At 39.8% G+C, this 27987-nt stretch overlaps 1 protein-coding gene across 14 annotated transcripts in view; it reads left to right on the top strand.

Moving 5' to 3' along the window:
- tjp1b (tight junction protein 1b) overlaps nucleotides 1-27987 on the top strand; it is a 53895-nt gene that overhangs the window by 11852 nt on the left and 14056 nt on the right. For 5 of the 14 annotated variants that reach the window (XM_068603681.1, XM_068603687.1, XM_068603686.1 and 2 more), the window contains exons 3-9: nucleotides 22726-22782; nucleotides 23330-23454; nucleotides 23572-23674; nucleotides 23880-24201; nucleotides 24548-24651; nucleotides 25306-25474; nucleotides 25596-25740. In XM_068603681.1, the coding sequence (XP_068459782.1) occupies nucleotides 22726-22782; nucleotides 23330-23454; nucleotides 23572-23674; nucleotides 23880-24201; nucleotides 24548-24651; nucleotides 25306-25474; nucleotides 25596-25740 (1025 nt within the window). The other 9 variants (XM_068603675.1, XM_068603680.1, XM_068603678.1 and 6 more) reach the window with 5 other exon arrangements.

Below are 27987 nucleotides of genomic sequence, written 5' to 3'. Positions count from 1 at the left end.
TCATCCTCACTGTAGGGATCACATCAAACACACCAATGTCTGTGCCAAGATATTGGTGAAGATATTTTACAAGGTAAGGGAGGATGTTTGACCTGCGGGGGAAAGGGGGGGTTGGTGGGGGAGTCGTCAAAGTCTTTACTGCCGGATTCATCCTCTGAAGGTCTGGATGTCTCTAGAGGGTGACAAAAACTAAGACAAAATGTAATGGAGGTCCATCCAATAGGATGAAATATTACAGACGTATATATATATATATATATATATATATATATATATATATATATATATATATATATATATATATATATATATATATATATCTGTAATATTGCATCCTATATATATATATATATATATATATATATATATATATATATATATATATATATATATATATATATATATATATATATCTCAACACATAAAATGTGCATCGTCTCAATAAAAAAAGATGAGTTGTAACTGATGAAATAGAAAATATCTATGTTTAAAAGCATTCAGTTTTCATCCAGTACACTGGACAGTGGATGCTTTTAGGCTGTAATTGACAGATTAGTGGTGGCCTTGATTTTGAGCCACACACAGCAATCATAAGCCTTTATTCAGTGTACAATGTCCCTGTATTCTCATATCCTCTGTTGCTCTATAAGTCATAGAGAGTGACTTACCACATCGATGTAATTTGTCTTCATGGCATGTCACTCAGAGGACGCCACACTGCCCAAGAGGCCACTATCTCACCAGAGACTGCGAGCCCCCGCTAAGGGCTCCTGGCCTTTCCACGGTATATTTCTTTTGTACAGGCTGTGTGTGTGCACCAGAGGAAAACTTGCTGACTTGCCCAAACTCAAATGCAGCTGATGGAAGTAACGGTCCGCCTTACAGTGAGTGATGAGACTGCAGGATGCTGAGCTGAGGAGCAGTTTCCATTGCATCCGACTAAAATGTCACAACAGACACAACACTGCCTCCGAGCCGTTGGGTGATCCGCGGCCATGTTCAAATAATATAATCTTGCCTGATTGGCTGTTTCAACAGAAAAGTGAAGATATTAATCAACTGAGTGTATGAATTTAGGTCCATAACTATCATTGCCCATCAGCGTAGAGCGAAATAATCAATAGTGGTTAAGACTTTGTTGATATCGATTGTTTCTTTTGATTGCTTTTCTCTCTTGATAGTCAGGGGAGGACTTTGGCGCGTTGCCCACTCCCGCTGTCATTTGTGTTGGCAAGCATCGCACTTGTTCACAGAAAGCTTGAATCAGATTTTAGTGCTAAGGCTGCAGAAAGCACAACGGAGATGGAGAGGGGGGGGGAAACTACAGTCCTTTATGCACCCGATGCCTTTGTGTAAAGCAGGAGTTATTTTTCTCTGTTCATCAACAACACCTCGTCCCATTTCTCAAAACAGCAGCGTTTACAGCATTTCTTCATGCTTTAGGGAGATGCATTGGTCCATCTGTTCTAGTATTACACAAAATCTCATTCTCTTTATTATCTACACCACTAATCATTTTCTCTGTTGTTCTAAAGACAGGAATTAATGAAAAGAAATCACCTTTTCCAGGGAATACACGTCCTTGCCATATGTGTTTTATAAAGATTAATCTTGAGATGATTCAGAATATGCAGTTTATTACTATGTGCATTATATTTCATCATGAGAATGCGGGGAAAATGTTTACAGACAGAAACCCTACAGTGTGTCTTTGCTGCAGTGGGAATGCTAAACTGAGGTTGTGGTTTCTGTTTCATGTGCTTTGATTTGGGGAAAGATGTGTTTTTAATGCAGTATTTTTCCTGCCCTCTCAGCTGTTTTGGAAAATGTTAAAGGAATGTTTGCTGCAGAGGCTATATAACCAGGTGAGTTGCAAGGAAACTAAAAGGGTATCAGCAGGAGCAGATGCAACTAAGCCAAGATGAAAAGCGCAATTAAATTAATTACTCAACAGATCAAGATCAGTCACCAACTGGGCCTTGAGCTTTGCACTGGTCAAAGTCATAATCTCGTATTAGTTCTGCTTGCCCCATCCCACTTCTAAAATCCCATCCTTGGCTGCAGTCTACCGTGGACAGAGGCACTCCCCCCTAACCACCACCAAAAAAAGCCCCAGCGTAAGCATTTATTCGCTGCTCAGTCTTCTGAAAGTGCTTGCAGATGCATTTACGGAGAGAGCAACTGCAGCTGAATTAACCAATCTGCATATTCAGGGGCTGTTAGAGGGAGATTGCTCCCGTGTGTTGAAGGCGTGGAGGTGGGCGCAGGGGGCCGGACCTGAGTGAGACACACCACAGGGGCTGTGGGGAGAGACATAGGGAGGAGATGAGCGTGGGGGTTCATCACGACTACTGTAGAAGGCCTTATAGAAACGAAGAGGGGCGGCGGGTAGCAGCTGGTTTTATTTTCGGTACGGCAGGTCTGTTATGCAAAAACAGTCGAAAGGATGATTTATTTATTTTTACCTATGGGTGATGGGCCCAGGAGGGTGGTTGGAGGTGATTGAGGAGGTTTGCATGTGACACTGAGGTGGAGCTGGCCATGTGTGATGCGTGTGAAGGTTGCGTGTGTGATCCACAGGCTGCGTGGAGGAGATGGCAGATGTTGGTATGTTTCTGGAGGCTGTGACTCAGAAATAAGGCTTGCCTATGTTTGCTCTGATGGGACATATGGCAGTTCACTGAAGGCACTCTGCACTGTGTGTTATAACATGTCTTGTAGCAATGTGTTGACTTTACAGCAGCAGCAAAAATACATACATTTGAAACTAGATAAACTAGATAATTGTTCATGTGTAATAGTGTTTCATGGTAACTGTTCAGTTTTATATTACATCCATACGTCAGGGTGTCACAAATGGATTTCCTGTAGCGCTCAGTAACAATGTTGGATCAAAATACCCTCCTGTTCATTTCTTCTTTAACGGATGCTGGGATTATAAACAGCAAAGACCTTGGTTGTCAGTGGAAGATTTGAAGAAAATGACTCGTGCTTCTGAATTGTTTTTATGATCTTGTTTGTGTCCCTCATCTACAACAAATCATTTTGAAGAGACTCAAGACTCAAACCCACATAAATCCGAACAACTCTATTGACTTTCCTGCATGATTTATGTCAGGAGAAGCGACCTGGACAGTAAGCACCATCAGCAGCCGAGGATTAGTGAAAATTTAGCACTAAACCAACATCACAAACAATATTTTTCGTTCCAAAAATGCAATCTATTAATACCACAATAACAAGCTTTCATTATAATTTTGGCTTATTTTCAAGGAGGACTTGATGTCCATGTTATTCCCCCCGTTTGAGCTCTTCAGTGTGGGGTCAAGTGAAGGACAACCAGCAGAATGATGTAATGTTTATAAAAATCAAGATGGTAGCCATGGTGGGGAAGTCAAGCATGAAGAATGAAACACTGGGAAGGTTGTCCCAAGACAAGTTCATCAATCGCAGGATTTGACGCTCACAGTTGTGGCTGCTCTGTAGATTACATTGTCTGTTGATTGATTATCACAAGATGAGCATGTTTTTTTGAAGGCGATATTTTGTAAAATGAGATTTTACAGGCAGCAAATACACTTTGGATCTACTCTAATACCCAGGCATTGACATTTATTGTTAATGCCCTGAATATAAACAATGCATGTCAGCTATTTATTGGGTCTGTACATAAATAATATCCTTATCTCATAATCTTTTTTATTTCCTATTCATATGGTAAATTGATTCATCAAAATTGATTTATCATGTAATTAATAAAATCTTTCGAAAATTGAAAAAGAAAATGCCCATTAATTTTTGACCGATAGTTTAAAACCCCAAACTAATTTTACAATTATGTAAAACCAAGAAAAGCAGCAAACACTCTGAATCAAGAAACTGGTAGCGACATATGTTTTAGTTTTATCGTTTCAGCTCTTTTATTGTTATTAACAATATAATTCAGTGACAATTAATCCTTTATTCATTGATGGTTGAAATGAAGCAACATAAGCCTTTTATAGTCTCAAATAGCACAATGCTAGTTCAAATTGTGTGAGGTTTAATACAACAGAGCTTCAAAGAAATGAACACACAAACACATGAAATAAAAATCTTTTTCATTTTCATTTTCTACATGAAGCCAAAATGTCTATTCTGTGTTTGAGAATAAATTAAAGGAAGAGCTGTGTTTTTATGTGTATTTAGAAGTGTGTGTGTGTGTGTGTGTGTGTGTGTGTGTGTGTGTGTGTGTGTCACACAGCCTGCTGTGTTGCTGGACATGTAAGATGTGTGTTGATGCCCAGGGAGGCACCATATGCTGTTTAGACTCAGGAGCATCCCATCACGGCGGACCCGTGGGTGAACAACCTCAGCTCCTTCTTGTGTCTCCCTCCATCAGCTCACGCATGCATCATCAGCCAGCAGAGGATGAAATCACGCGAATCCACTTTCCTCACGCTTGTTTTTTTTAACGCCACCATGAATAATTCTTCATATACATTTTTCTTTTGCAAGGTTGGAGACAGTCATGGTTGACTCAGATAATGTTCAGCTGAATCCTGCAGAGGGCAGAGTTTTACTATCAATATGTTCAGGAACACGGTGAACATCCATGTTTACCTAGCCGATGCAATAGAAGAAGGAGCGGTTGGATGTGCAGTTGGGATGTTGGGTTTGGATGAATGTTTAGTTTTGGTATGTGATGATAGAAATGTTGATGTAGTTACTAGAAAACATATTATTCAAAAAAAAAAATGCAGCTGATAGAATGGGAAGAGTTTTATATGAGGACTCTTGATGCTCATGTGGTTGGTAAAGTCAAGTAGGAAAACATAGTTTCACAACCCACTCATCTGATGTATTACACAGGAGGCACCATTGCACTGTTCCCTCTGTTAATAGAAAATAATTGTGGTTTCTTATTGTATTTATCAATGAGTCCACCTGAAATTGGGGTCAAAATGATATTCCAGTTGAATTAAGAAGGTGGAGATTGATAGCATTGTTTGGCTTCTTTTCCGCAGTGCGGTAAATTACCCTGGGTGATTTTTCTCCCTTTTTCTTGCCTGTCACTGTTACCCCATCACCTGCCCTCCACAATGCCTCTTCGGTTTGGTCCAAAGGGAGCACCTGATCCCACCCCACCAAGGCCTCTAATTGCTTTACTCTCATTCTGAGCGAGGGTGCTCTCCTGGGAAAAAGACATGAATAGACTAATGAATCCAAATTAATTCAAAGGTCTGGTTGATGGAAAATAAAAAAAATAAAGCCACTTCATTAATAATTTTATTGGGTAGGTCACATTAAGGGTCACACGGCAGGTGAGGGCATTACACTTTGGGGGTAAACAATTTGTATATCTTGTGACATTATCATACCATTGTGTGGTTTCAGGGCATTGCTGTAAAAGAGCATAGTGCTCAGTCACATTTCCCCTGAATAAACGCTCATTGATAACATTGTAGGTTTTAGAGAAATGAGTCTCCATGGGTTTATGTGAGAAACGTTGCAGAGAATTTGTGGTTAATTAACAGATATTTAATCTGCCGTCACCATTTCCGTATGTCTCTGAAAGCACAATCAGATTGATCTGGATCTTGCTGCTTTAAAAGCTTTCATTCACCTCAAGGAATTCAGCTTCATGGTCTCGCACTGTAATCTGATCTATCAGTCTTCGAAAGCCAAATAATTCCTAACTCACCAGTTTGCTGTTAGAGACCTCTCTATCACACACATATCCACATTAACTGATTGGAATTGTTCATCTTTATTGGCATTAGTGCTCCACTCCAGGGATGAACATACTTAGACGATTGCTTCTTTGCAACTGTACATGATGCTGTAGTTTCATCCAGAGAGGATTTGGATGTCGGTAGCCTGTTGTCACATGATCAGCAGGGCCGGGGATGTGAGGTCATTTCATGTCACCTGATATGTCTGAACTCTCAGCTGTTGGTGGGAAAAAAAAATGAGATGGAGATTATGGGTTCATTTGGGAAATCTTGAAAAATATGTATTTCCTCCCTCTACATGGGTTCTGATTTTATTTTATGAATGTTTTACATAATTTAATCCAGATTTGTGCTTTGTCAATCACACCCTGTATTTTCACAGCGTCAGAGAGCGTTTGTCTCCTTTTGTTATTGCCTGTAGCTCAACACCAAAATCTGCCTTGCAGCATTTCCACTGCAGCTAGTACAACTCAAAAATGTCAAACATATATGTCCTTGCAGTTGACAATCCAATTGTTATTAAATATCATAACTATTAATTCCATACTACAAGGAATCAAACCACAAAGAATCTGTTATTTCATTACTTTGGTTGGCCCTGACATAAAAGCTGAGTGCACTAAAGAGCAAAACCAGCAGGATTTTTTTTTTTTATCCACATTCAAATTCAGAATCTAAATATGATATGTGTATTCTTTTGTGGGACAGGTGTTACAATCACATACTGCAAAATCAGCTACTAATAAGCTGAACAGAGATCAGGAAGCTGCAACCAAAGTCTGTCTCCTGCATGGTGCAGCTGCATTTCACTGCCGTACATCGTCAACTCTGCCTCACCGTGCTCACGCTTCACCATGCTTGCTAGATCATGGATCCTTGTTGCACCGCGTAATCGTGAGGCATATGACACCTTGTGCAAGGAATTTCTGTCCTGAACAAATAGGTTTGCTGTCAAGTCAGTGTGCTGTTTTCCCATGTTAGAGGTCAGTAATACTGACAGAGGACAACACGGGAATCACAGAAATACAAGCCTCTGTACAGTAGCCAGCTCACTCCCTTATTAGATTACATTGATGTACTCCAATTTGTAAAAATCAAACACCGGATAACAAGATGAGAAGCACAAAATTCCGAGTATCATCTTGCAGCTTTATCAACATGGTGTCACATAATCTATTCTTCTTCTATCATCTATTCTTTCACAGTTGGACAAATGCATTTATTTTCCTCTGCTGCAGTGCTATGTTTAACGTCTGTCATGTCATTTGATAGCTGCAGTCATTAAAGCTCATGGATAGCCACGCCAACCTTTGCTTAGTAGGCGGTTTTCCTGACCTGTGCAGCTGAGAGGTGACTCACTCACCGTCAGGAGCAGTGCACTCTAAAAGCCAACCTGCTGTGAATTTGTAATTTGCTTTTCCACTCGTGTGATTTGTTCCTGCAGTTATACTCTGGTTTGAATCCTGTCTGTGTGCCTAAATGCGCTGATGGGGGAGAGGGGCTGCATAATTCCGTTGCACGGCATGTGAACCTCCCTCTGTGCTGTTGGAGCCAATGATGCAAACACTGTCGTAGCATTAACAGAGGGTATTTCAAGGGCTTCAACAGAGATACACTAAGCAGCAATAGCTAACATCAGAGCCAATTCAAACACATGCAAAAAAAGTTTACATGCATGCATTTCAAGAGGGGTTTGATAGCTTATTTACATTTCTGCTGCAATACTTTAGCTAGTTTAAATACTACGATGCATGATGATAACTAATGCTGTCATCTAACTGTCATTCATGCTTAGTGAGTATATCCTGATATACTGACATGGTTTACATGTAATCACCATCAATAGACACTCAACAACACTTTAGAGGTGCAGGTCTTGGATACATATATTATTTTTTGAGCAGTTTCTTTGTTCCTATACTTACAACTATAATGTTCACCATATATTATTTTTCCACAGGATACAATTGACTGCCCTTGTTTATTTAATTCTTCTAACCTTGTCCAACTTGCATTCTTCCATTCAAGATGCCCCCCTCCCCGCCCCCCTCTCCTTCAAATCCTCCAATGGAATCTGCGGCAAGTCTCCCTACGTCAGCAACATTGCAGGACCTCTGTGCTCCTCCAGCATTACATTCAGCCCCTATCTTCTCCTGCACTCATTAGTGCCAGAGGTAGAGGTGACAAGAACGGTCACACAATCTCAAAGTGATAAAATGCACAACAGAAGGTGCTGCAGAGAATTAGGTACTTCTGGAGAAGCCAGCACAACAACTAAAGTGCATGCAATGGAGTCTTAAGAGTGGAGTTTGGTGCAGTGCACAATTTACATTCTACTGTATATTGATTAAATCTGTATACCCCATGGGAAGGAGTATTGAGCATCGTGACTGTAGGGTGGATTTTAGTTCTATCCTCTGCATTTTAAATGGCTTTATGCAGCATGTCATTACTACTTAAGTAGCCTACCTCAGCTTTCCCTGTAAAGACTTTATGTTTGCAGTAGTTAAAAGTGATGTCCAAATGGATTTTTTTTCGTACCGTCGTTCGCACTCAAAACAATATAACATCAAAGGAGAATATATTCCACATTAAGGGCCTCTAATCTTCATCCTCTGCAGCATATTTTATAGAAAGCTATCATTTTGAATTAAATAGCTGTTTGTGCAGAAAATACACAAACACACACACGCATACACACACACACACACACACACACACACACACACACACACACACACACACACACACACACACACACACACACACACACAGAGAAAGGGATGAGGGATTAACCATCTTGTCCTTGTCTAGTCCTTTGTTTTAAAGGATGTCCAATCAATCAAACCACTTGTTTTTTAATTTGATCTGTCAAATCAATATCAAAGCCTGCTTTACATAACAAAGTTCTTTGATTTATTGCCATATATTATATGCATCTGGAAGTTAAGTTCTGGTTGTGTAGGTTTCCTTCTTCCAAAAAAGAAAAATTGCTTAAATTATAATATGTTCAGTTTTAAACACGTCTCTCTTAAGGAGCATGGGGGCAATGTACATTCACTCGCATTGCAAACAAGCTCTCGATAGCTCTTTCATCTCACACCAATTTATTAGCGCCCTGTTTGATCAGGATGCTTGTTAAAAGCTCTTTAAGATAAATTACAACTCCGTATGTCACACACAGCAGAGGGAAAGCTTAAACTGCTTTGTGTACACAAAGGTCTGTTTGGCCTTCTGCTGTCTACATCTAGTCTGCTGCATCGCAAGGGCAATAGGGAAATCATATTACCTGAAAAAGCAAGCTATTTTAGTAACTCATTCAAAGTTGAAACAGAGCTAATAACTGACCTGTTTTTTTTATTTATTTTTTTAACTGTTTAGCCGTAGTATAATATTCCTTGTGACGTTTTATGGACACAAATAAAACATTTTAGACCTAAATTAAATCCAAACCTATTTTTAAGATTTTGTTGTCAATCTTTCTCATTTCTTTTCAGATCAACACAGTTGTTGTTTTTGGGGGCACAGTCACAGAAAAATGAGACGATGAAAAATAACATAGGCCTAGTTAATGTCAACCTTTTAAAATAAACAGAACATTTTGAACATAGATTAACTATCAGTCCTTAAAATAAAGATAGGTTGGTATTATTTTGATTATATGAGAATTATTTTGAAAAAAATAATGATACCTTGCAGAATATTATTGTGGTAGTATTTAACATTGTTATCGTCTAATATGGAAAATTGTGCAGGGCGAACGCCATTGGGACGTTTCTTTGATAGCGATACAGGAGACATCTGGAAAATTATGTATTGAATTTTTTTTTTGTCAGGGTATTTTCCTAATTAATTGATGCATTTGAAATAGACGACAAGGCGGTAAGAGTCGCATCCAGTCCTACAGATAAAGTGCACACTGCTGTGTTCACGAAGAAGTGTCTAATAAGCGATGTGTGTTCATCCTTATCGACGACCGCTTGTTCTCACGCTGGAATGGCGTTTGATGCTGCTGCTGCTGCTGCGGCTGCTGTGGGCAGCCTCTCTGCATCCCATCCCTACCCCTCCCACCCCGCGGATAAATCGGAATGGTTTCTTCCAGGCGAACCTGTCACTGTCACCGCGGCGGTGACGGCAGCCGAAGTGTGAGAGCGGAGTAAGGGGTGAGGGTGGGGGGGGGAGAAGAAGGCTTCATCCACTGCCTGCCATTGCAGTGCGGCGGCTGCTGCTCTGGAGCCACACCAGGAAGACCTTTCCATTCCCTTTTCTGTTAGAATTTCACAAGCACGCCGAGAGGACCATTGCTTTTACGAAAGGTGAATGGGTTTCTTGTTCTGCCCGTGAGTACATCATTTCGGGAGAGTGTATTCTCTGCAGCAGCAGGAGTAGCAGCTGACTGGACGTGTGTCTTTCTGCGGGCACGAGCGGCCGATAACGGTTCGGTAACTTAGCTACCGTTCTGCTAGCAAACTGTATCTACGGGCTATGCTATATGGTGAGCTAGTTGCCCAACATGCTAATATTATCTTCCAGCTGTTAGCATAAATAACGGTGTCCATTGCCCTATTTATTATTTTTTTGCGGAGCTTGCGTAACCGATAACGTCAAGTGACTAACTGCCTGGCGGTTGAGCTGTCAGCGGGGGACAAGTGCGCGCAGCCTCCAGGTAACGTTAGCTGTGATGAGCTAGCCTAGCTCCTGGAACAAAATGTCGGCCAGCTTGGGGTTGATTTGACCAAGAGGGGTGTAAAGGGGGCACACGATTAATTAAGTGTTAAACTGCTAGAAGCGAGGAGGGAGCGGTGTCGCGAGGCCAGCTGCTACAAATATGACATCGGTTTTTTTTACATTAGGCGGAAGGTCAAGCGGTGGCTCGCCTTGTTGTGATGGTCCGTGAGTCAAACTTATGTGGGTCTTTGGTGAAGCTAGGTAGCAGTTGGCTTACGGTAGCTTTTCAGCTGGCTTAAGTTTGGGTGACACTGAAATACCTGCTCTCCTGCCCATGTCCATGTCCCTGTCACGTTACCAGCTGTCATAATAATGTCATGTCAGCTGTGTTTGGGGGCTTTCCAGTGAGCTACAGCCAGTGTTCGTTAGCATCGCTCATATAACTATCTAACGCTAGCTGTTTACATTTCTATAACAAGGAACAGACTGCTGCTAACATGAACCGACAGCTAGCCCTCTAGTCATCACCTGGTCAACATTACAAATAATGGTCTGTATCGTTTTGTTGACTGTTATCATTGGTTTTGCTAAACTGTGCACATATACTTCTTTGCATTAAGTTAGACTAGTCATAGCTACAGCTAGTATATGTACGGTTAGCAGTTTACACTGTTTATTTTATTCACTGGTGTGCAGAATTACAGTATGGTCAGCCAAGATATGGAACAATGATCTTGGATGTTAATGTAACAGATTCTTACAACGTGAATTTCTTAACCTATCCTGAAGCCAACATAATTCACAACCTCTGCTTAGATTACATAATGTATGTGAACATCATTAATAGTGGCCAGAATCGGGTATTGAGTATGGTCTTGGTGTTGCCATTGTCGCCCAGCACATTTGGGTTGTATTCGCTTACTTTGTAGATGATGTGGGGTGGTTGGTCCTGTCACAGAATTTTGTTGTCTGAATTGTTTTGTTTCTATAATGGCAACATCCTTTTGAATTTAAAACATTCACTAACATAACATGTCTTCTTTTACTATAACATATGTACATTACAATATATCATTTGAATATCTATCAATGAAAGTATGATGATTCATTACTGCACATTGACGTGTTGATGTGCTATGAATTAAATATGTTATCATTACTTGCCTCATGATAGTAATGGCGACATGAAATGACTTTAAGGTAAGCTTTTTCAAATGAAGTAGGTGAGGCACAATACAAATGATATTTGTGGCAGCCATTAGATGTTTCATTTCCCTATTAAACAGTTTTTTTTTGTTTTAAATATATAATTCAGTTGGCAGTGTTGCGCAGGGGATGTTTCTGGCAAGCATGTCTCCTGAAAAGAAGAGAATATCTAGCTGCCCAAGGGCAGCCATATATGTTGCCCTGTAAATCTTGTTGACCTAAGCTGTCATGGGAGCAGCAGTCATCTGAGTCACTGTGGTTTTGGAAGGATAGACGTATCTTGATATTTTGCCTACTGAGGTTAAATTGGACTAGAGTTTTGTAGTCCTGTGTATTTGAGGAAACTGTGTACTATAAATGGCTTATCTCTTGCTGGTTAATGCATACGAGTGTGACAACAAACATACCAATGAGACTGTATTAATATCATGCATGTTGACACTTTCTATATTGTTTAATCATAAGTATGCACACATTAATGCTAAGCCAAATGGCTTATTTTATTCATATAAAAGAGATCAAAGTAAATATCCACAGGTACCTCTTTAAAGAGATTAATGGTCTAACTGTGGAGAGAGGGGCTGCTGGAAAACAATGCCAAAAAAAATGGTAAGCGACTGTGAAGATGGTCCATGTTTTAGTGTTAGTGATACCCGAGAGGTGCTACAACAATTAAAAAGAAAATGATTGAGTGAGTTAGCCTGCAATGAGCTATCCTCTACTAACAACACCATAGACTGTTGTATAATTAATATTGTTGTGATATTTTCATCAGCTGAGAGGTGAGACTTCAAATTGAGCTGGACTTATGACACTAATTGTTTCACCCTGCTTGAGCTAATAGATCTAGTCCCTTTTTTCAATATAGGAGAATTTTCTGTTCTGCATTGCAGCCGAGTTTAATCCTGCCCCTCTTTATGTCCATCCAAATGTTACTCTGCATGCTTTCTTGGCTGAATTGAATAGAACTGGTGCCAATAGAGAGAGGTGGTTGTTGTCACACAGCTCAGCATGTATAGATCATTTATTGTATTAATGTTTTTTGTATTGTCTGTTTTTGGTCAACCTTCACAACCAATTCCAGAGACAAAATATAATGCAAAGTAGATTGCAATATGCATGCAAATACCCCTTGTCAATAGACATTTTGTTGGCCATACTTTAAATATCGTATGTCTATTATTTTTTTAGCTCCTTACATATTTTATACTATCACATTTTTGGGCTACTTTTTGGAGATACATGAGTGGTTGGAAGATTGATTGATGGGTGCTGTGCACATTGAAAGGTCGTTGCTTTGATACATGTCCACACTAAGACTTCCTATCAAACACCTTCTAGAATTATGGCATTAAAGTCCATGTCCCCAATGAACAGTAAGTCTCTGTGTTGGCAAATGGCATGTTTATGTTATGTTCATATTGGTTGTACAGAAGCGTGCTTAGATAAATCAAGTCCATCGTAAATCCCAATTTGAAAGGGGTGTGAAACTATCAGGATGAAGAGGCTTGCAAAATCTCTCATCAATCACATTTCAACAACGAACCTTTCTTTTTCTTATAGCGCGGAAACATCCCTTATCATTACTGTTTTTCATTGGCTCCGTTGTCCTCATTTCAATCACTGTGACTGAGAGAAGGCGGGGTGCAGGTCAGTGGCTCAGCTTATCAGCACATTCCTGCCCTCTTATGTGCTATGTGTTGGGCACTGATAACTTCCACAGGGCTGATTGAGTTCAGGGGCGGATTTCCTTGTGCATGTGTTGAAGACACACTCAGGCTCTGGTTATGATCACTGCCTTAGGCTGTGGATTCCGAAAATAGACTGTGCTCACCCTGAGCCACTGTCCCTGAGAAAAGTATATAATGTTTGAACTTAATTTACAAACAAAGTCAGCGACTATATAGTGAAAAAATCGGAGCAGATAAGGAGTCCCATACCTTCTCAGGAGTAGGTGAAGTTCAAAAACTGAGCTAAAAAGAGTGAAAATTGGACTTAAAATAATCACTTGGACAGAAATATGATTTCAAATAAATACCTTGAATTATAAAATGTGTTAAAATAAAGACAACTAGCAAAACAGTATGTGTCTCCACTAAGGAAAGTTTACTGAGTCTACAATATTGGACAACAAATACACAACTCATGTCAGCATCAATATTATGACAGATAATGAAGTAATAACCACTAATTATCATACTGTCTAAACTAATTGAATGAGATCACTTGTTAATTACAGTGTTGACACTCATCCTCAGTGTTTAGCACATCAAATAAGGATTGCCTGCTGGCTTCCTCCATTTTAGAAACTGAGACCCAATCATTGGTGGTTATAAGTATTGGGGCATTATGTTTTTGCAAAGCAGTTCTTATAAGGGTTTCTGTGTTTTCAAACCATCACAAAGACATTTTATTCTATGATGTATCTCTATCACATGGACTGCCTTTGACACTCACCTCTCAACTAAATTGTTGCAAAAAATATCTGTAGTCACAGGATTGTCTCTGTTTTAATATATACTACAACTCAGTAAAAACAATACAATTATTTCAAATCATCTCACACTACATTGCTCAATTCATAACTGAAACACAAAATGTCACAGAATGCAGTAATTGTGGTCCAAAGAAATTGTGTTTCTGCTGCACCATTATTAAAATGTGCTGGGAAAAGAAAGATTCATATACAAGATTTGTATTGCAGAACATGCATTCTGTAGTCACGAATGAAGTCTTAAAAGAAGACTAGTCGTGGCTAAACTGCAGACTGGAAAGCATTTACCGGTAGCTGCTTGGGTTCCTTACATGTCTCTTTAAGTTGATGTAGAAATAATTAATGTGGAGTCTGGTAGTTAGAAGCTGGTGGAGAGAGCAAGCTATGTGTGGTATCTGTCACCACCCTAAGGCTCTGCTCTGAGGGATGTAAATGTAACTTGTTGCCCTTGCCAGCTGTGATTGGGTATCCGTCAGGCTTGTCCAACTCAATCATTATCCTGACTTGTGTGGGATGTCATGACCCACATGGCCTTTGTTTTTGGGTTAGATCCATGTTTGTGATATTGTAATTTCTCTGTATCTGCATTTGGCAAACCTGTGTGCTTTGTTTTTGCTATTAAGGTATATTTTTATTTCCCCTCCCTCCTGTCATTGCATCTTGTGAACTTGTTGTATATTTTCACTGTGATGCATTTCTTCTTTCAGACTAAAGCAAATCTGTAACAACACATAAAATTACATTCTTAGCTGCATCCCCCCATTTACTTTATGTGGATGCACACTGTCCCCATGTCAGTGGTCACGACCTCCTGCAAACAGAGCAGGACAAAGACAGAGTTTGTAAATCATGCCCTTGTGTAAGTTATCTATGATATTATACACACGCGTTTATATCAATGAATAACTTGAATGGACAAACCCATAAATATCGTACAATGGCTGCACATGATGTTTGTTTATACATGCAAGTTATTCATTAATGTAAATGCATGTGAATCACCTTCAACACTGGTTGGACTTAATGGTGTACAAATAAATACGCTGAGTAACATTATTGCTATACAAACGTTTAGTATTATTCAACTGATATGCTACTCGTCAAGGCTCTAGAAAACACTTATTAATCAGGCATATGAAAATGGCTCCAACATTGGTGAAGTTAAATGCAGTCCTTCATCGACCACACAGACCGCCTCAGTATGTATGTCGTTGGAACATACTGCAGATGCTGGAAATTGCCTTAGGATGATTTCACATGTTTGTGCAGCCATGCAGTATGACCCTCTATATAAAACACGGAAGTCTTAATGTGGCAACATGATTTAACTACTTAAACAAATATAAACACTTCTGACAAGTTGTCTAACCTTGTCCTCTAAAATCTGCTTCATTGGATACAAACTACGAAGATAGTTTCCAAAAGGATAGAACAATGTTCTCAGTTTGCATTTGTTGCAAACTGCAATGCAGTAAGCTCTTTTCATAATGAGGCCATTTTTAGTTGCCACACTGGAAACCCCATCATAACTTGGTCTGTACAATAATGAACATTTCCTTGGGCAATCTTAAGTGCAAGCTGTTGAGTTTATTTTACCATAAAAAAAGTTGAACTTAAGTATTGCTACTTTGAAAGAGCTCCAAACAAAATTAGTAGTGGTAGGCTGTCTCTTAAAGAGAAAATGGAATCAAGAAATCTATAAAAAAAAAAAAAAACTAACCATTTAAACATTGTTTTTGCTCTACAGATGTCAGAATTCCCTTCCTCATTCAATGTGGGTTGTTACATGAGTCATATGTGCCTTGTTGGTTTCCTCTCATTCTGCCTCCACCACTCGGATTTCCTTTTTTTGTTGTTACATTTGGTTGTATCTGCTTCATTAGCAACCTGTTAATATAGTTGGTGTTGGAGGTGCAATTTTATTTGTGTTGTCTTTAGCTGCAGTGTAAAAAAACTAAATAAAATGTCCTTATGCGTTTATTATTAACTGTCAGTTTGACAGTCAGTTATCGTGGATGGGATGCTGCTGATACTTGAGCATAATGTATGCATGAAGTGCAGCACACCTGGGGTAGAGGGGCGTAATAATGTTTCACATGCAAAGAGAACCGATGAATTCTGCTCTGGCTCAACCCGGCACCACAGGGGTTAAGTCCGATACAGCAGTTTACACTGCGGATGGATGTTCGCTAGTACAGAGGAGTCCCATGCTGTAGCGGAACTGCAGATCCCACACAGATCGCTGCCAAGCCGGAGGGGATTTGCTTCGATCCCATGAGCGTGTGAAGAGAGAGTTGGAGTGAGGGATACATTTTAAAGAGAAAGATGTTAAGGCGGGAGGCAGACCTTTTGCAGGGGGAGAGGCAGCAGGAGGGTGTAGCTGCAGGTTGTGTTTCCTAATGCCTCACCTGTGGTCGTAATTTCAGTTGTTCCAGAGCCAAGAAAAGAGAAAGGAAGGTGGGGGTCAGTCCCTCCTAGCACTGATTGGTGCGGTTGTGCGCTGAGGCTGCTGATGTGCGTCTGCAGGAATCTCCTGCTGGATTTACTGAGGAGTAGCTGGAGGTTGGAGTCGCCTTTTTGTTTGTGTTCTCTGTAGTGACCAGGATGAATTGATGTAAGTACCTCTGACCTTGTATGCATCCGGTTGTATCTGAATACTTAAGCAACACATAAAAAGGCGATGGATACAATGGAACTTTGTTTTACGTTCGCCTTTAAATATTGCTAGTGTGTGTGCTCTTATGACTTTAATGGTTGGCAATTAAGTTTTAGTTTCTGAGCTATTATAATTCATCTGTTAACTTTCTTATCACTTGTGCATTGCTGCATCTGTCTGTTATCTCCCTCTCCATTAGAGAGCCACAGTACAATGTCTAACCATGCTGTATGTGCACAGTGCCACTTATCTCCCAGGGGACCTCCTGACTGGTGCTGAGGCATGGGCCCTCATTAGCACTTGAATATGTTCTCTGAGGCTGGAAGATTTAGTAGTTGTCAGTACTCCCCAGAACATCGTTTTCAATTTCTGAAGTAATCAATCATCATATTCTACTTGTTTGCTGCTTCACTGCCAGCAGCGACAGTGGAGTGTGATCCAGTTGTTGTTTTAGGTCTTTGGCCGCAGTGCAACTTGCACACTGTCCTAAAAGTATCCTTGTTCTAGTAATTTGTTCATTGCTGGCATGCTAGTTGTTTGTGTCAGTGTTCGTTCTTGGTTTGACTTAATGATTGTATGGCTCTGAGTCTGACGACTGAGAACTTTGGAATCAGATGAAATGAGATGTTTCTTTCCCTGCTGGAGACTGAGACACATTTAGCTTTATTGCTGCTCTCATCATGTGGGGTTCAGCAGTTGTAGGACTGTTTAAGCTCATTTGGGTCTCAAATGATCTGAAAAAAAGTGGTGTCTTCTCTCAAACCGATACTAGACATATGATTCACAAATATAAGAGGAATGGTGTTTATTTCAGGTAATCATCAAAATGCAATTCTAAAACTTTAGTTTTGTACCACTCTGTGTATCAACAGTACATGTTCACTGCACTGGCACTGTAAAGGCTTCGTGAAAATGATCTACCTCTCTGTTTTCCTCAGGCCTTACAGACAAATCCAACAAAGGGGCACTAGATAGATAGTGAATGTATTTCCTATACTGTAGTGCATCATTTGTTCCAGTCAGTCCTTGCATTTAATATAACAAGAGGTTATTAAACGTTCTCCAGTGTTCATGCTGCAAGTTTCCCTTAAATCACTCTGTTGCAGCATCACAACGGCAGAATTAATGAGAGCTATTTTTAGCCACTCTTGTCCCAGAGCGGTCAAAATTGAATAAGGTTCTGCCTCACCCCTAAACCATACTACAGCATAAAATCTATTCTCTTAGTCAGATAATTGAACACCCTACCATATTGCCTCAGTTCCCTCTTTGGAAGAAATATGATTTTGGGTTTCTGCTGAATAGAGAGTTGGGGAGCCAGCAGTCTTTAATTTTAATGATACTCCAAAGTGAATATAAAATAAAACGCCATCTGAGCTTCGCTCATCTTTGGTCGTGAGAGGCTAGTATTGTGGGGACTCGTTGGTATTAAGGATCTTTTTCAAGTAAATATTTTTATTATTATTATTATTATTGTTCTGTTTCGGTGCAGATCTTCTACTTGACACAAAGTGTGCATTAATAGAACATACTTGTGTAACATAGCAAATCAATTGCTTTCACCAGTTGGTTTGAGGTGGATATGGATTGACTGCTTTACTGGTTGTGGTAGCTACTGTACATCATTTGAAAAGAGGAAGAAATAGATAAAGACCACGTCTAAAGTAAGTAAAAAAACAACAAGGAATTTATGTCAATGGAACAAGTGAAAATACACTAAATACACAAGTTATTCAGCTTCCAATGTAGCACCAAGATCAACCATTTTTTAAATATTTTTGTTGCAAAATGTAGTGTTTTGTCAAATCACCAGTGCAAATCTCAAATGTGTTTAGTTTGCTATCCAAACTAAATATTTACACTTGAGAATCTTGAGCCTACTTTGTTTGAAAATAGAATTTACATAAATGATTGATCTATCCAATTTCAGTTGATCAACTAATTGATTAATCAACTAATCGTTTCTAATTTACAATAATACAAAGTCACTAGGTGAAGCCCTACATTGATTCTTATGTTGAATTGGTACCTTTTTTTAAAAAGGCTGATGTTGAAGTATTTCTTTGACAGGCATGTTTAAATAGTTTGTACCACACCAGATTTATTTAATAATTGTGTTGTTTACCATTTATATATTGACATAGTCCATTTTTCCCACAGCTTCCCTGTCCTTTCTCCACTCAGCTGTGTGCGATCCATCTGTGTTGTAGTCCATCTGTGTCGTAGTGCTGGCTCCCAAGTTGCCTGGTTGTAATCCCCCAAGCATGACCCAACCAACATGGTGCGTCTCTGCCGTGGAGCGGCTGCCAGCTCTGGCTTGTGGCTTGAAGCTTCTGTTGGCACCAGTTGTTTGTGGCCGTAAAGGCCGTACACACAACAGTGCCACAAAAACTCATCAGTCACTGGATACTGAGGCAACTTTAGTCAAAACTGTCCATGCAAGCAGTGCAGAGTCGACTTAAACGTTTCCCTTCTCTTGCTTTTATGTTTACTTGACCTTTGAGATTAGTGTCTTTGCCTCTGAATAGAGCACCAAGATGTTCGGCTTTGAGGCTGAATACAGAATGCCACGTAGTGTAGTTTTATTATGTTGCGAATTTTCTTTCTTTTTTTAATCTTTGTTAATCCCTACAAAGAACAGCACTTTTAAAGTAACATGTTTTGTTATTAGTGAAGACTGCGTTTTGAGACGCATGATGTAGCAAAAAAAGTGCCAGACTAAAATTAAAGAAAGCTTTCGATTCTAAATTAATTCAGCTGTGTCTTTTTTATACCTCCCATGGTTGAGAGGAACCTTCAGACACGGCCTGAAAATGTCAGGCCTCTGGAACAACACCTCCTGTTACCAGAGCAACAAGCTCTGCAGGAGGAGAAAGCAAAATTACATCCCTTTAAGTGTGTGTGTGTGTGTGTGTGTGTGTGTGTGTGTGTGTGTGTGTGTGTGTGTGTGTGTGTGTGTGTGTGTGTGTGTGTGTGTGTGTGTGTGTGTGTGTGTGTGTGTGTGTGTGTGTGTGTGTGTGTTACACACTTCAGTCCCCAATAAATCTTTTTTTTCCCTACTAAATTCTGTTTAGATTTTACTCCATTTTAGATTTCTTCTGTTATGCTTCATTTGGGATTATACATCCCATTAATTTTATGGTAATTTATTTGTGTTGGATCAGACACACTGAGCATTCTCTAATCATATTTTCCAGACAACAAAATCACATTTCTCACAAACATAAGAACACCTAAACACTTTAGGTTTGTGTGTGTGCTTCATATATGCCAATACAGAATTTCTGGAAGTAGGAATGTCAAGTGGAAACAAGTACCTCCCATAACGTTGCAGTTTAGTGACAAACCATCCATAAATTTAGACGAAACGTTAAAGTTTGTTGCCTCAGCGTTTCCACAGTGCTGATCAAGAAGACACAGACATAAATCCTCCTCCCCACAGAGCAAACTTTCCAGTGAGAATTCGTGCCTCTGTTTTCTGCAGTCTTGTTAATATTCAGATGTCTTTTTTTCCTTTCTCGAGTGTAGTGTATTCAATGTAAAAGGCCAGGGGGAGTTCCTCTGTTCAATCCTTTGTTCCCCCTCTTTGCATGAGCCCCACCATAAGCTGCTTGAGGAGTTTGTGACTGTTGCTGCCAAGCTGAGAACGTCTGGGGCCACTTGTGGCGATTTATTCAGCTGCCTGTATTCAGACACTAGCTAAAGATGGCACTTGGCTGGCAGGTCATGACAGACAAGAGAATGATGTGTTGAAGGAAGCCTGGTTGTAAGACAATCAACAGGACGGCAACAGAAACAGTCAGCTAAACTACTTAATTTTTCTTTCATACAAAAAACAGTTTTTTTTTAATTTTCTTTTTTTATTACATGTTTGCCTATAGCTTATTATCACTCCAGGGAGTTTGATAGCATACCATGAGCACAGGTTGTCATGCTTATGTGGTGCAGATGAATCTTCAACATGAAGTTAAGCAGACACTTGCGAGATGTTTCGGGTATGAAGCTGCCAACATGGTGGCAATGATGTCAGCAATGGGTCGAAGCACCAAAACTGATGCTGCTTTTAATGTAAGCTTCATCTCCCATTGCTCGTCTGTCAATACTCTTTAATGTGCCGCAACATGAGAGACCGCTGTTCCCAATGAGTCCTCTGCCTCGGTATCTATACTGTAAGTGTTTGAGGTGTCGAAGAAATCACCAGCAAAGCAGGAGGAAAATGTGTGATAGTCTCACCCATTAAGGTCACACTCTCAGAATCAATTTACATGACAAATGGGGGTTATTGCATTAGGTGCTGTGATGTGGATTGTAATGTTCCCCAGAGAGATGAACCTCGTAGTATTTTATATGCAGTCATTGAATAGCTAATGTGTCATGAGATTGTGGTGGAGGTGGAATGATCTAGAACAAAAGATAAGATAAGGAGTAGGCTGTGGGGTGCAGAGGACAGTGCTAACCTAACGGCTGAAGGAGGTGACCTTCAGCTTATCCTCTGTGGAATTGAAGCACATCCTCCGTCACATCCACAACCAAAGACTTAATGTTAGTGTGGCTTAATTTTATTCAGCAGGGTTTTCATCATTGTGTTGTATGATGTATTAAATGCCCGGGAGACCTCAAACTCTGACTGTACGAGGAAGGAGTGTATGGTGATGGTATGTGGTCCAATCGGCAATGTGTGAGTGCACTGCAGATAAAACCAAAGCACAACACAGTGCTATCTACCTCACTGTAAATAGGTAACAGTGAAGCAAACTCAATAACCTGCTGGGTGCAGCCCTGTATGTGTATAGTGGCTGTGACAGTTTCCATCCTTATTAGATTTCGGATGTGAAGAGCCCACTGGGACTACGTTCCCTTTTTTACTAGAAACTTTTAACTTTGTAGAGGGGATGAAGTGGAAATGGACTTCCGTCAAATGTTGTTTTTGTCTTCCATAAAGCGTATGATTTGACTCTTCACTGTTCTTACTTAATGTTTTCAGTATACACTTTTATTTTCTACATTTGACAGTGCAAGCTTTAGTATTGTTAATTTTATCCTTTATTTCCAGTGCCGGACTCATACGGATCATAATATAAAACAAATTTCTCAGTGGCTATTAATTTTCTCAAATGTTAAAAAAATTCACTCGACCCCTCGGAGTAAAATCATTAAAACAGGAGCATTTATTTGTTGCAAGGCAGGAGCAGAGTCAGAAGTACAAGGTGATAGACAAATTGCATATCTAAGACTGCTCAAAGATCTCTCAAAGAACCACCTCTTAAATACTCATCACGACCCACTAACAAAAACCCTCATGACGTCTTCGGCCTAATCGGGAACCTTTTCCCTCGTCCCATAGAGCGGTTTGTAAGAAATGGCATATGATAACGAAGGAACTGCACGTTCTTTCAGACAGAAACCTACAGATTCCCCAGTCTCACTGCTATCAGGAGACGTGTTGAGTTTGTGTAAGATTAAACAGAGACAGAAAGATGAGAAGTCTGAATGTAACAGTGAAGTAGTAAATGATTAAGCGTGAATAATTTTTTTTCTTCCAACATCAACTCAAGATAATGTTAAGTATACCGCAGAAGCACTATGTGTACATCTGTGCCTGGAAGCTGAAGTGTACATATTATGGAGGCAATTAGCAAAATTGTGCTGATAACATCCACATTTTTCACTTAGAATATGAAGGTCCATCCTGCTGACTTAGATAAAGGTTAAATTCACAGTTTTGGCTTCAGTGTAAATCTAATTTAGGAGGAAACTCTTGAACATGGAAATGTTTACAATTCATCAATTTAAATAATAATTTTTGCTTTGTCTGTGACTGATTGTGTTTTGACAGAATAATGGATGACCGAATACAACATTTTAATCAAATATTAACACTTGAGAATCTTGAACGAGTGACTTTTTGACATATTTGCTTTTCTGCGGGTGTCTCTTCTCTGATAAGATGATCAGGCCAACAACAGTACTGTGGTTCTGTCTTCCAGAGTGCAGCAATGGAGGAGACTGTCATTTGGGAACAGCACACAGTAACACTACACAGGGTAGGTATCTGTTATCCTCCTTCAGATGCTCTTTACTTCTGTCTGTGTTGAATCTCATCCTGGTCCAGATAGCTCTCTCCACTGTCTGTTTTGCTATCTCTGCCTCCACCCCCCCAACCCTACATTTTTCTTCGCTCCTATTTCCAGGATTACATCATGTAGCAAGTGTGCTTACTCTGTACACATTTGCAGGTGGAACAAACAAAACATCACAGTCATCACAATGCTTTTCTTCTGCATAATTGTCTCTTACATTTTGTCTTGGGAGCCTGAAAACAGACACTAAAAGTGCATTTTGTGCACTACACTGAAGATGCTAACTCCCTACAGTTACACATTTATGTGTTTGCTGGCAGTGAAAAATAAAATACTGATGTTGTGAATCTTTTGTAATATTGTAGATTCGGCTTACTGTCGAATAAAATGTTTCAATGGCCTATGTACATCAGCTCGGTCTATCAATATTCAGACTTTTACATTATGTTCAGCATTTTGGTCCTCACAGAAAGCTATGTCAACATGCTAATCTATGTTTCTCTGCATACAGGCACCAGGGTTTGGCTTTGGGATAGCCATATCAGGAGGTCGGGATAACCCTCATTTTCAGAGTGGCGAGACCTCTATTGTCATTTCGGATGTGCTGAAAGGAGGCCCTGCAGAAGGCCTACTGCAGTAAGATTTTGCTCTATTATTGCCAGCCTGGTAAAATTGCAAGTTATTAGTATTAAATGACCCTTCTTCTTACAGAGAGACTCCAGCATGTCTCATATCTCTGTGTCCATTCTCTAGGGAAAATGACAGAGTCGTTATGGTCAATGCTGTCTCCATGGACAATGTGGAGCACGCGTACGCAGTCCAGCAGCTTCGTAAAAGTGGAAAAATTGCCAAAATTGTGAGTCAACAATCTATTATAAATTCCTTTCGAAAAGTTTGGATAAAACTTACTACAAAAACAGAAACTACAAAATGTTTTTTTAATCAAATTTTATGTAATTTAGACATTTCTTATGTTTCACAATTTACTAGTAGAGGAAATGTACATGGCTGAGAGTAATTGATTCATCTTACTGATCTCATATTATATTTCCTTTTCCCAGACAATCAGACGGAAAAGAAAGGTGCATGTCCCCATGGGCCGCCTGGGGGAGAGGGAAACTATGTCAGAGCATGACGAGGAGGAGGACAGCTACGATGAAGAGATATATGAGACGCGGAGCATACGCAGCGCCGCTTACAGTGGCGTGGGCGGGGCCATGGGCAGGCGCAGTGGCCGGAGCAGCGGGCGAAGGGACAGGGACAGGGAACGTGAACGCAGCGGCTCGCGGGAGAGGAGTCTCTCTCCGCGCTCAGACCGCCACTCACACAACCTGCCCCCACGACCCGCAAAGGTCACACTTGTCAAATCCCGCAAAAATGAAGGTGAGGCTCACAAAGTCGAGGGCACAAGGAAGGTTTTCTGAGGTAATCCAGGAAATCACCTGCCATTTCATTTACCCAACTATTATCAGACAGCGAGACTTTAAGGAGAGAATAAGACCTCCAAATCAGCATTGGTCAACTGCCAGAGTAAACACAACTTGCCAGCCGCAGCAAAATCCAAGTTTACTGAAGTAAATCTAAGTAAAAGAGCAATTAATCTTCTTTAATCAGTACTGTTAATCCCAGTGGGAGCTGCAGCTTGACAGCCGAGTGTGGTCAGTGCGGTGTGGCCACGTGAACTCTGTGCTAACATGCTCTCTGTTGCTGTCGTTCACTTTGTAAGCAGAATATGGCCTGCGCCTAGCCAGCCACATCTTTGTCAAGGACATTTCCCCCGAGAGCCTGGCAGCCAGAGACGGCAACATCCAGGAAGGAGATGTTGTTCTGAAGGTGAGGCATAGGACTTCATGTATATGTATACACCATAAAATATTAAACTTGACCAAGACAATTTATTATTTTATTATTAATTATATTATAATAAACCTATCTTTCCAATTTTTGTGCTGATGGAGAAAATAATTTATATTGTGCTGGCATTAATTTTATGTCCATCTCATGTTGCATAACAAACTTACAGGTACAGCTTCATCTGGCTGATGTTACTTTTTCATATTAGAAAAAGTACAAAATAGATCTGTGTGCATGAGAGGTGCTTTTTGAACTGTCGCTGCTCTAATTCAATCACTTCTCACATTCAGCCTCCTCGCGCTTGTCATTTGACTCTTTGAATGCTACCGCGTAAGGACTGAAAGGTTAATCAAATGATTAAAGGAATGAATTGTCTAAAAAATGATGTGCTAGTTGATACTGCACAGCCCAATCTGAAGCTTACTAATTGATTTGACCCTGACAAACAAAATCAATGATGCACTTCATTTGCAGGGGATCTTGTGCCTTTTGAACTATGCATTTGTAGCCTCAACTTAGCTTTTCATTTGACAACTTTATTGCAATAAATTGTGAAACAGAGACTACTTTTTATTTTATTTAACTTCTGTTATTTGTCATGTCATGGCTATTATCTTCTCTCTCTTTCTATAGATCAATGGCACAGTGACAGAAAACCTCTCCTTGATAGACGCCAAGAAGCTGATAGAAAGGTCAAAGGGCAAGCTAAAAATGGTAGTGCAGAGGGACGACAGGGCGACCCTGCTGAACATCCCTGACCTCGATGACAGCCTTGCTTCAGCCAACGCCTCTGACAGAGACGGTGAGAGTAGTGTTAAGTGTTGGATCCAGCTGAAATGGGGCGCAGCTAAAAAAAAAAGCCAGACTTGTCCGTGTGTTTTTCAGACCGCCTTGTCATTAAACGGTGGCTTTTGTTTGATCAGACATTTCAGATATCCATTCTCTGGCATCCGACCATTCCAATCGATCGCATGACAGACATCGTAGCAGCCGCTCCCGCTCTCCAGAACGAAGATCTGAACCCTCAGACCACTCCAGACACTCGCCCCCACAAATCAGCAATGGCAGGTACAGACCAAAACAATCCACAACTTTATTAACTATTTAATATTCATATAGATTCAGTTTTACTACTTTATTTCTGATACTTTATCTCTCTGATATAAAACTGTAGTAATCCAACAATTATTGAGATTAATAAAAAGAAAATGAATGTCTGAGTCGAGGCCACAATGTTTAACTACTTACTGAAACAGCACAACAGTGACTCCTGACCACTAAATGTTACAAATATCAACAACACTTGATTATTACAGATTACAGCCACTGAAATGGCCAAATTTGTGATGAAAGGGAATTATTTTCATATTAATAATGTAGATATGAAACTATTAATCATTTAGTCAATCAATAGAAACAAATCTATTTTGATAAACGGCTGATAGTTTAAGTGCTTGTTCCAGCTCCTCAAATATGAGACTTCTGCCGCTTTTTGTTGTCTAATTGGATAGGACAATAATTATGTAGGGTCTTTATTTATTGTTTTTAGGTTTGGTAATTCAAGCAATTTGATAACATCACCGTTGGATTTCAGAGAAGGTGTGATGGGCACTGTTTATACTATTAATTAAGAAAATGAAAAGCATATGAATTAAAAGTCAAAACAATAATTGGATTCAGCTATTTATTCATATTGCAAATGCTGTTATGTAACTGATCTTGTCGTAATAAATTTCTAGCTGTCAATTTTTATTAAAACAGACTTGTTTGGTTCTGTTTTTTTGGCTGTGAAAGGCTTTCGATTTTATGTTTGAGTTAATACCAGCCATCAACACATTCAGCACTTCTTTGACTGTAACCTTGTTTGAAAGTACCTCATTAACTCTGCATTTCAACTCAATAGAGCACCAGAGGTGTTCCCCTTTCACACTGCTTATTCACCGGAGGATAATAAAAGTAAACTGTTAAGCTGCAAAAGAGACAATCTTGGTCAATTAGGTTGAAAACTCTGCTCACCTTTGTGTAAAAGTTCAGTGCTCAACCTATATTAGTGTGAGTCTCTTCAAAAGGCAGAGGATGTCAAATTCTAGAGAATTTTTGATACATCAGTTTCAAAAATGCTGATTTATTTGATATGAGAACTTGACAAGTCTTCAAGATGATGTTATATGCCAAACACAGAAACTCTTCACCAGCAAAAAGCAACAATTCTCACTTAATGTGGTTTGTCTGCCTTTTTTATTCCCTTAATACTACTCGACAGCTGGAGAATACCGTAAGTTTGTCACCTTTATGCAGTTTGAGTAGTTACTAATAGTAGTGCTAGTAAATCCTGAATAGATTTAATGTAGTTTAATAGACAACCCTTTATTCTCACGAAGCACTGATTTTCATGGAAGAAATGAATTAGTCATCTAATTCAAAGATGGCTGTCACAGCCAAGTATTGCTTAAAGGAAGATTGCTGACACGATGTTATATAACATTAATTATTCAATGAGGTGTTTTATTTTGACTTGAGATGATCGAGTCACAGGATCTTCGTGTCTCTTGAACGTTTTTGTGAGCAAACCGCAAGTTTGGCACAAGGACAATGTAGCTCCAACAATGAAGGAACAAAAGGCCGTCTCCCTCTATCAGTGTCAACTGTCTCCTCTTTTGCAGCTGAGCTGTCCTGAGATCTGTGGATGTCGGGCTTGATATTTCTTTTGTATTTCGATTGAATAGATTGTGTTTTGTGTGCAGTATACTCTATTTTATTAATTAATTTATGGCACATCTAGGATACTGGAGTACAAGTCATTTAGTATTTAAATTAACAGGAACGAGATCGGGACATGTGACCCTTTCTCTCAGTTCAGAAAATTGGCAAGTTAAAAGGAGGGCCTCTTCATGGATGGATTAAAAAAAGAGGTTTGTTCCTCTCCAGCCGGTTCAAACAGGGTCCTGCGCGCTACTTAGTCACTCAGCCTGTGAATAAATCAGTATTGTGCCAGTAAAGTTCTGCCAGTGAGCAGCCATGTGACCAGGAGTTTGGAGATGGATCCGTGAAGCCTAATTTATTTGAAAAACATTGAGAATGTCAGTTTTTAACGAAACACAGGGTGTTTGTCATCATTTACTGAGTCGTAATTGACCAGGGTCATTGTGTATCAGTTCAGATAGCCTAACTGTTTTAATACTGGCATGGAAGTCAAACCTTTGCTGGGCTACAGCTCGTGTCACACTGTGAAATTCACCTGGAGGACAGAATCCACTCTGACACCTTAGATACCCTGCTCTAAAAATAGAGAACAAAAAAAGTGAAAAGACAAAG

This window comes from Clinocottus analis, unplaced genomic scaffold (genome assembly GCF_023055335.1).
Source record: "Clinocottus analis isolate CAN_PGR_092001 unplaced genomic scaffold, fCliAna1.0.p SCAF_6, whole genome shotgun sequence".
Lineage (NCBI taxonomy): Eukaryota > Metazoa > Chordata > Actinopteri > Perciformes > Cottidae > Clinocottus > Clinocottus analis.
Note: the sequence above shows the minus strand (reverse complement) of the source record. Positions and strands in the feature narration are given on the sequence as shown.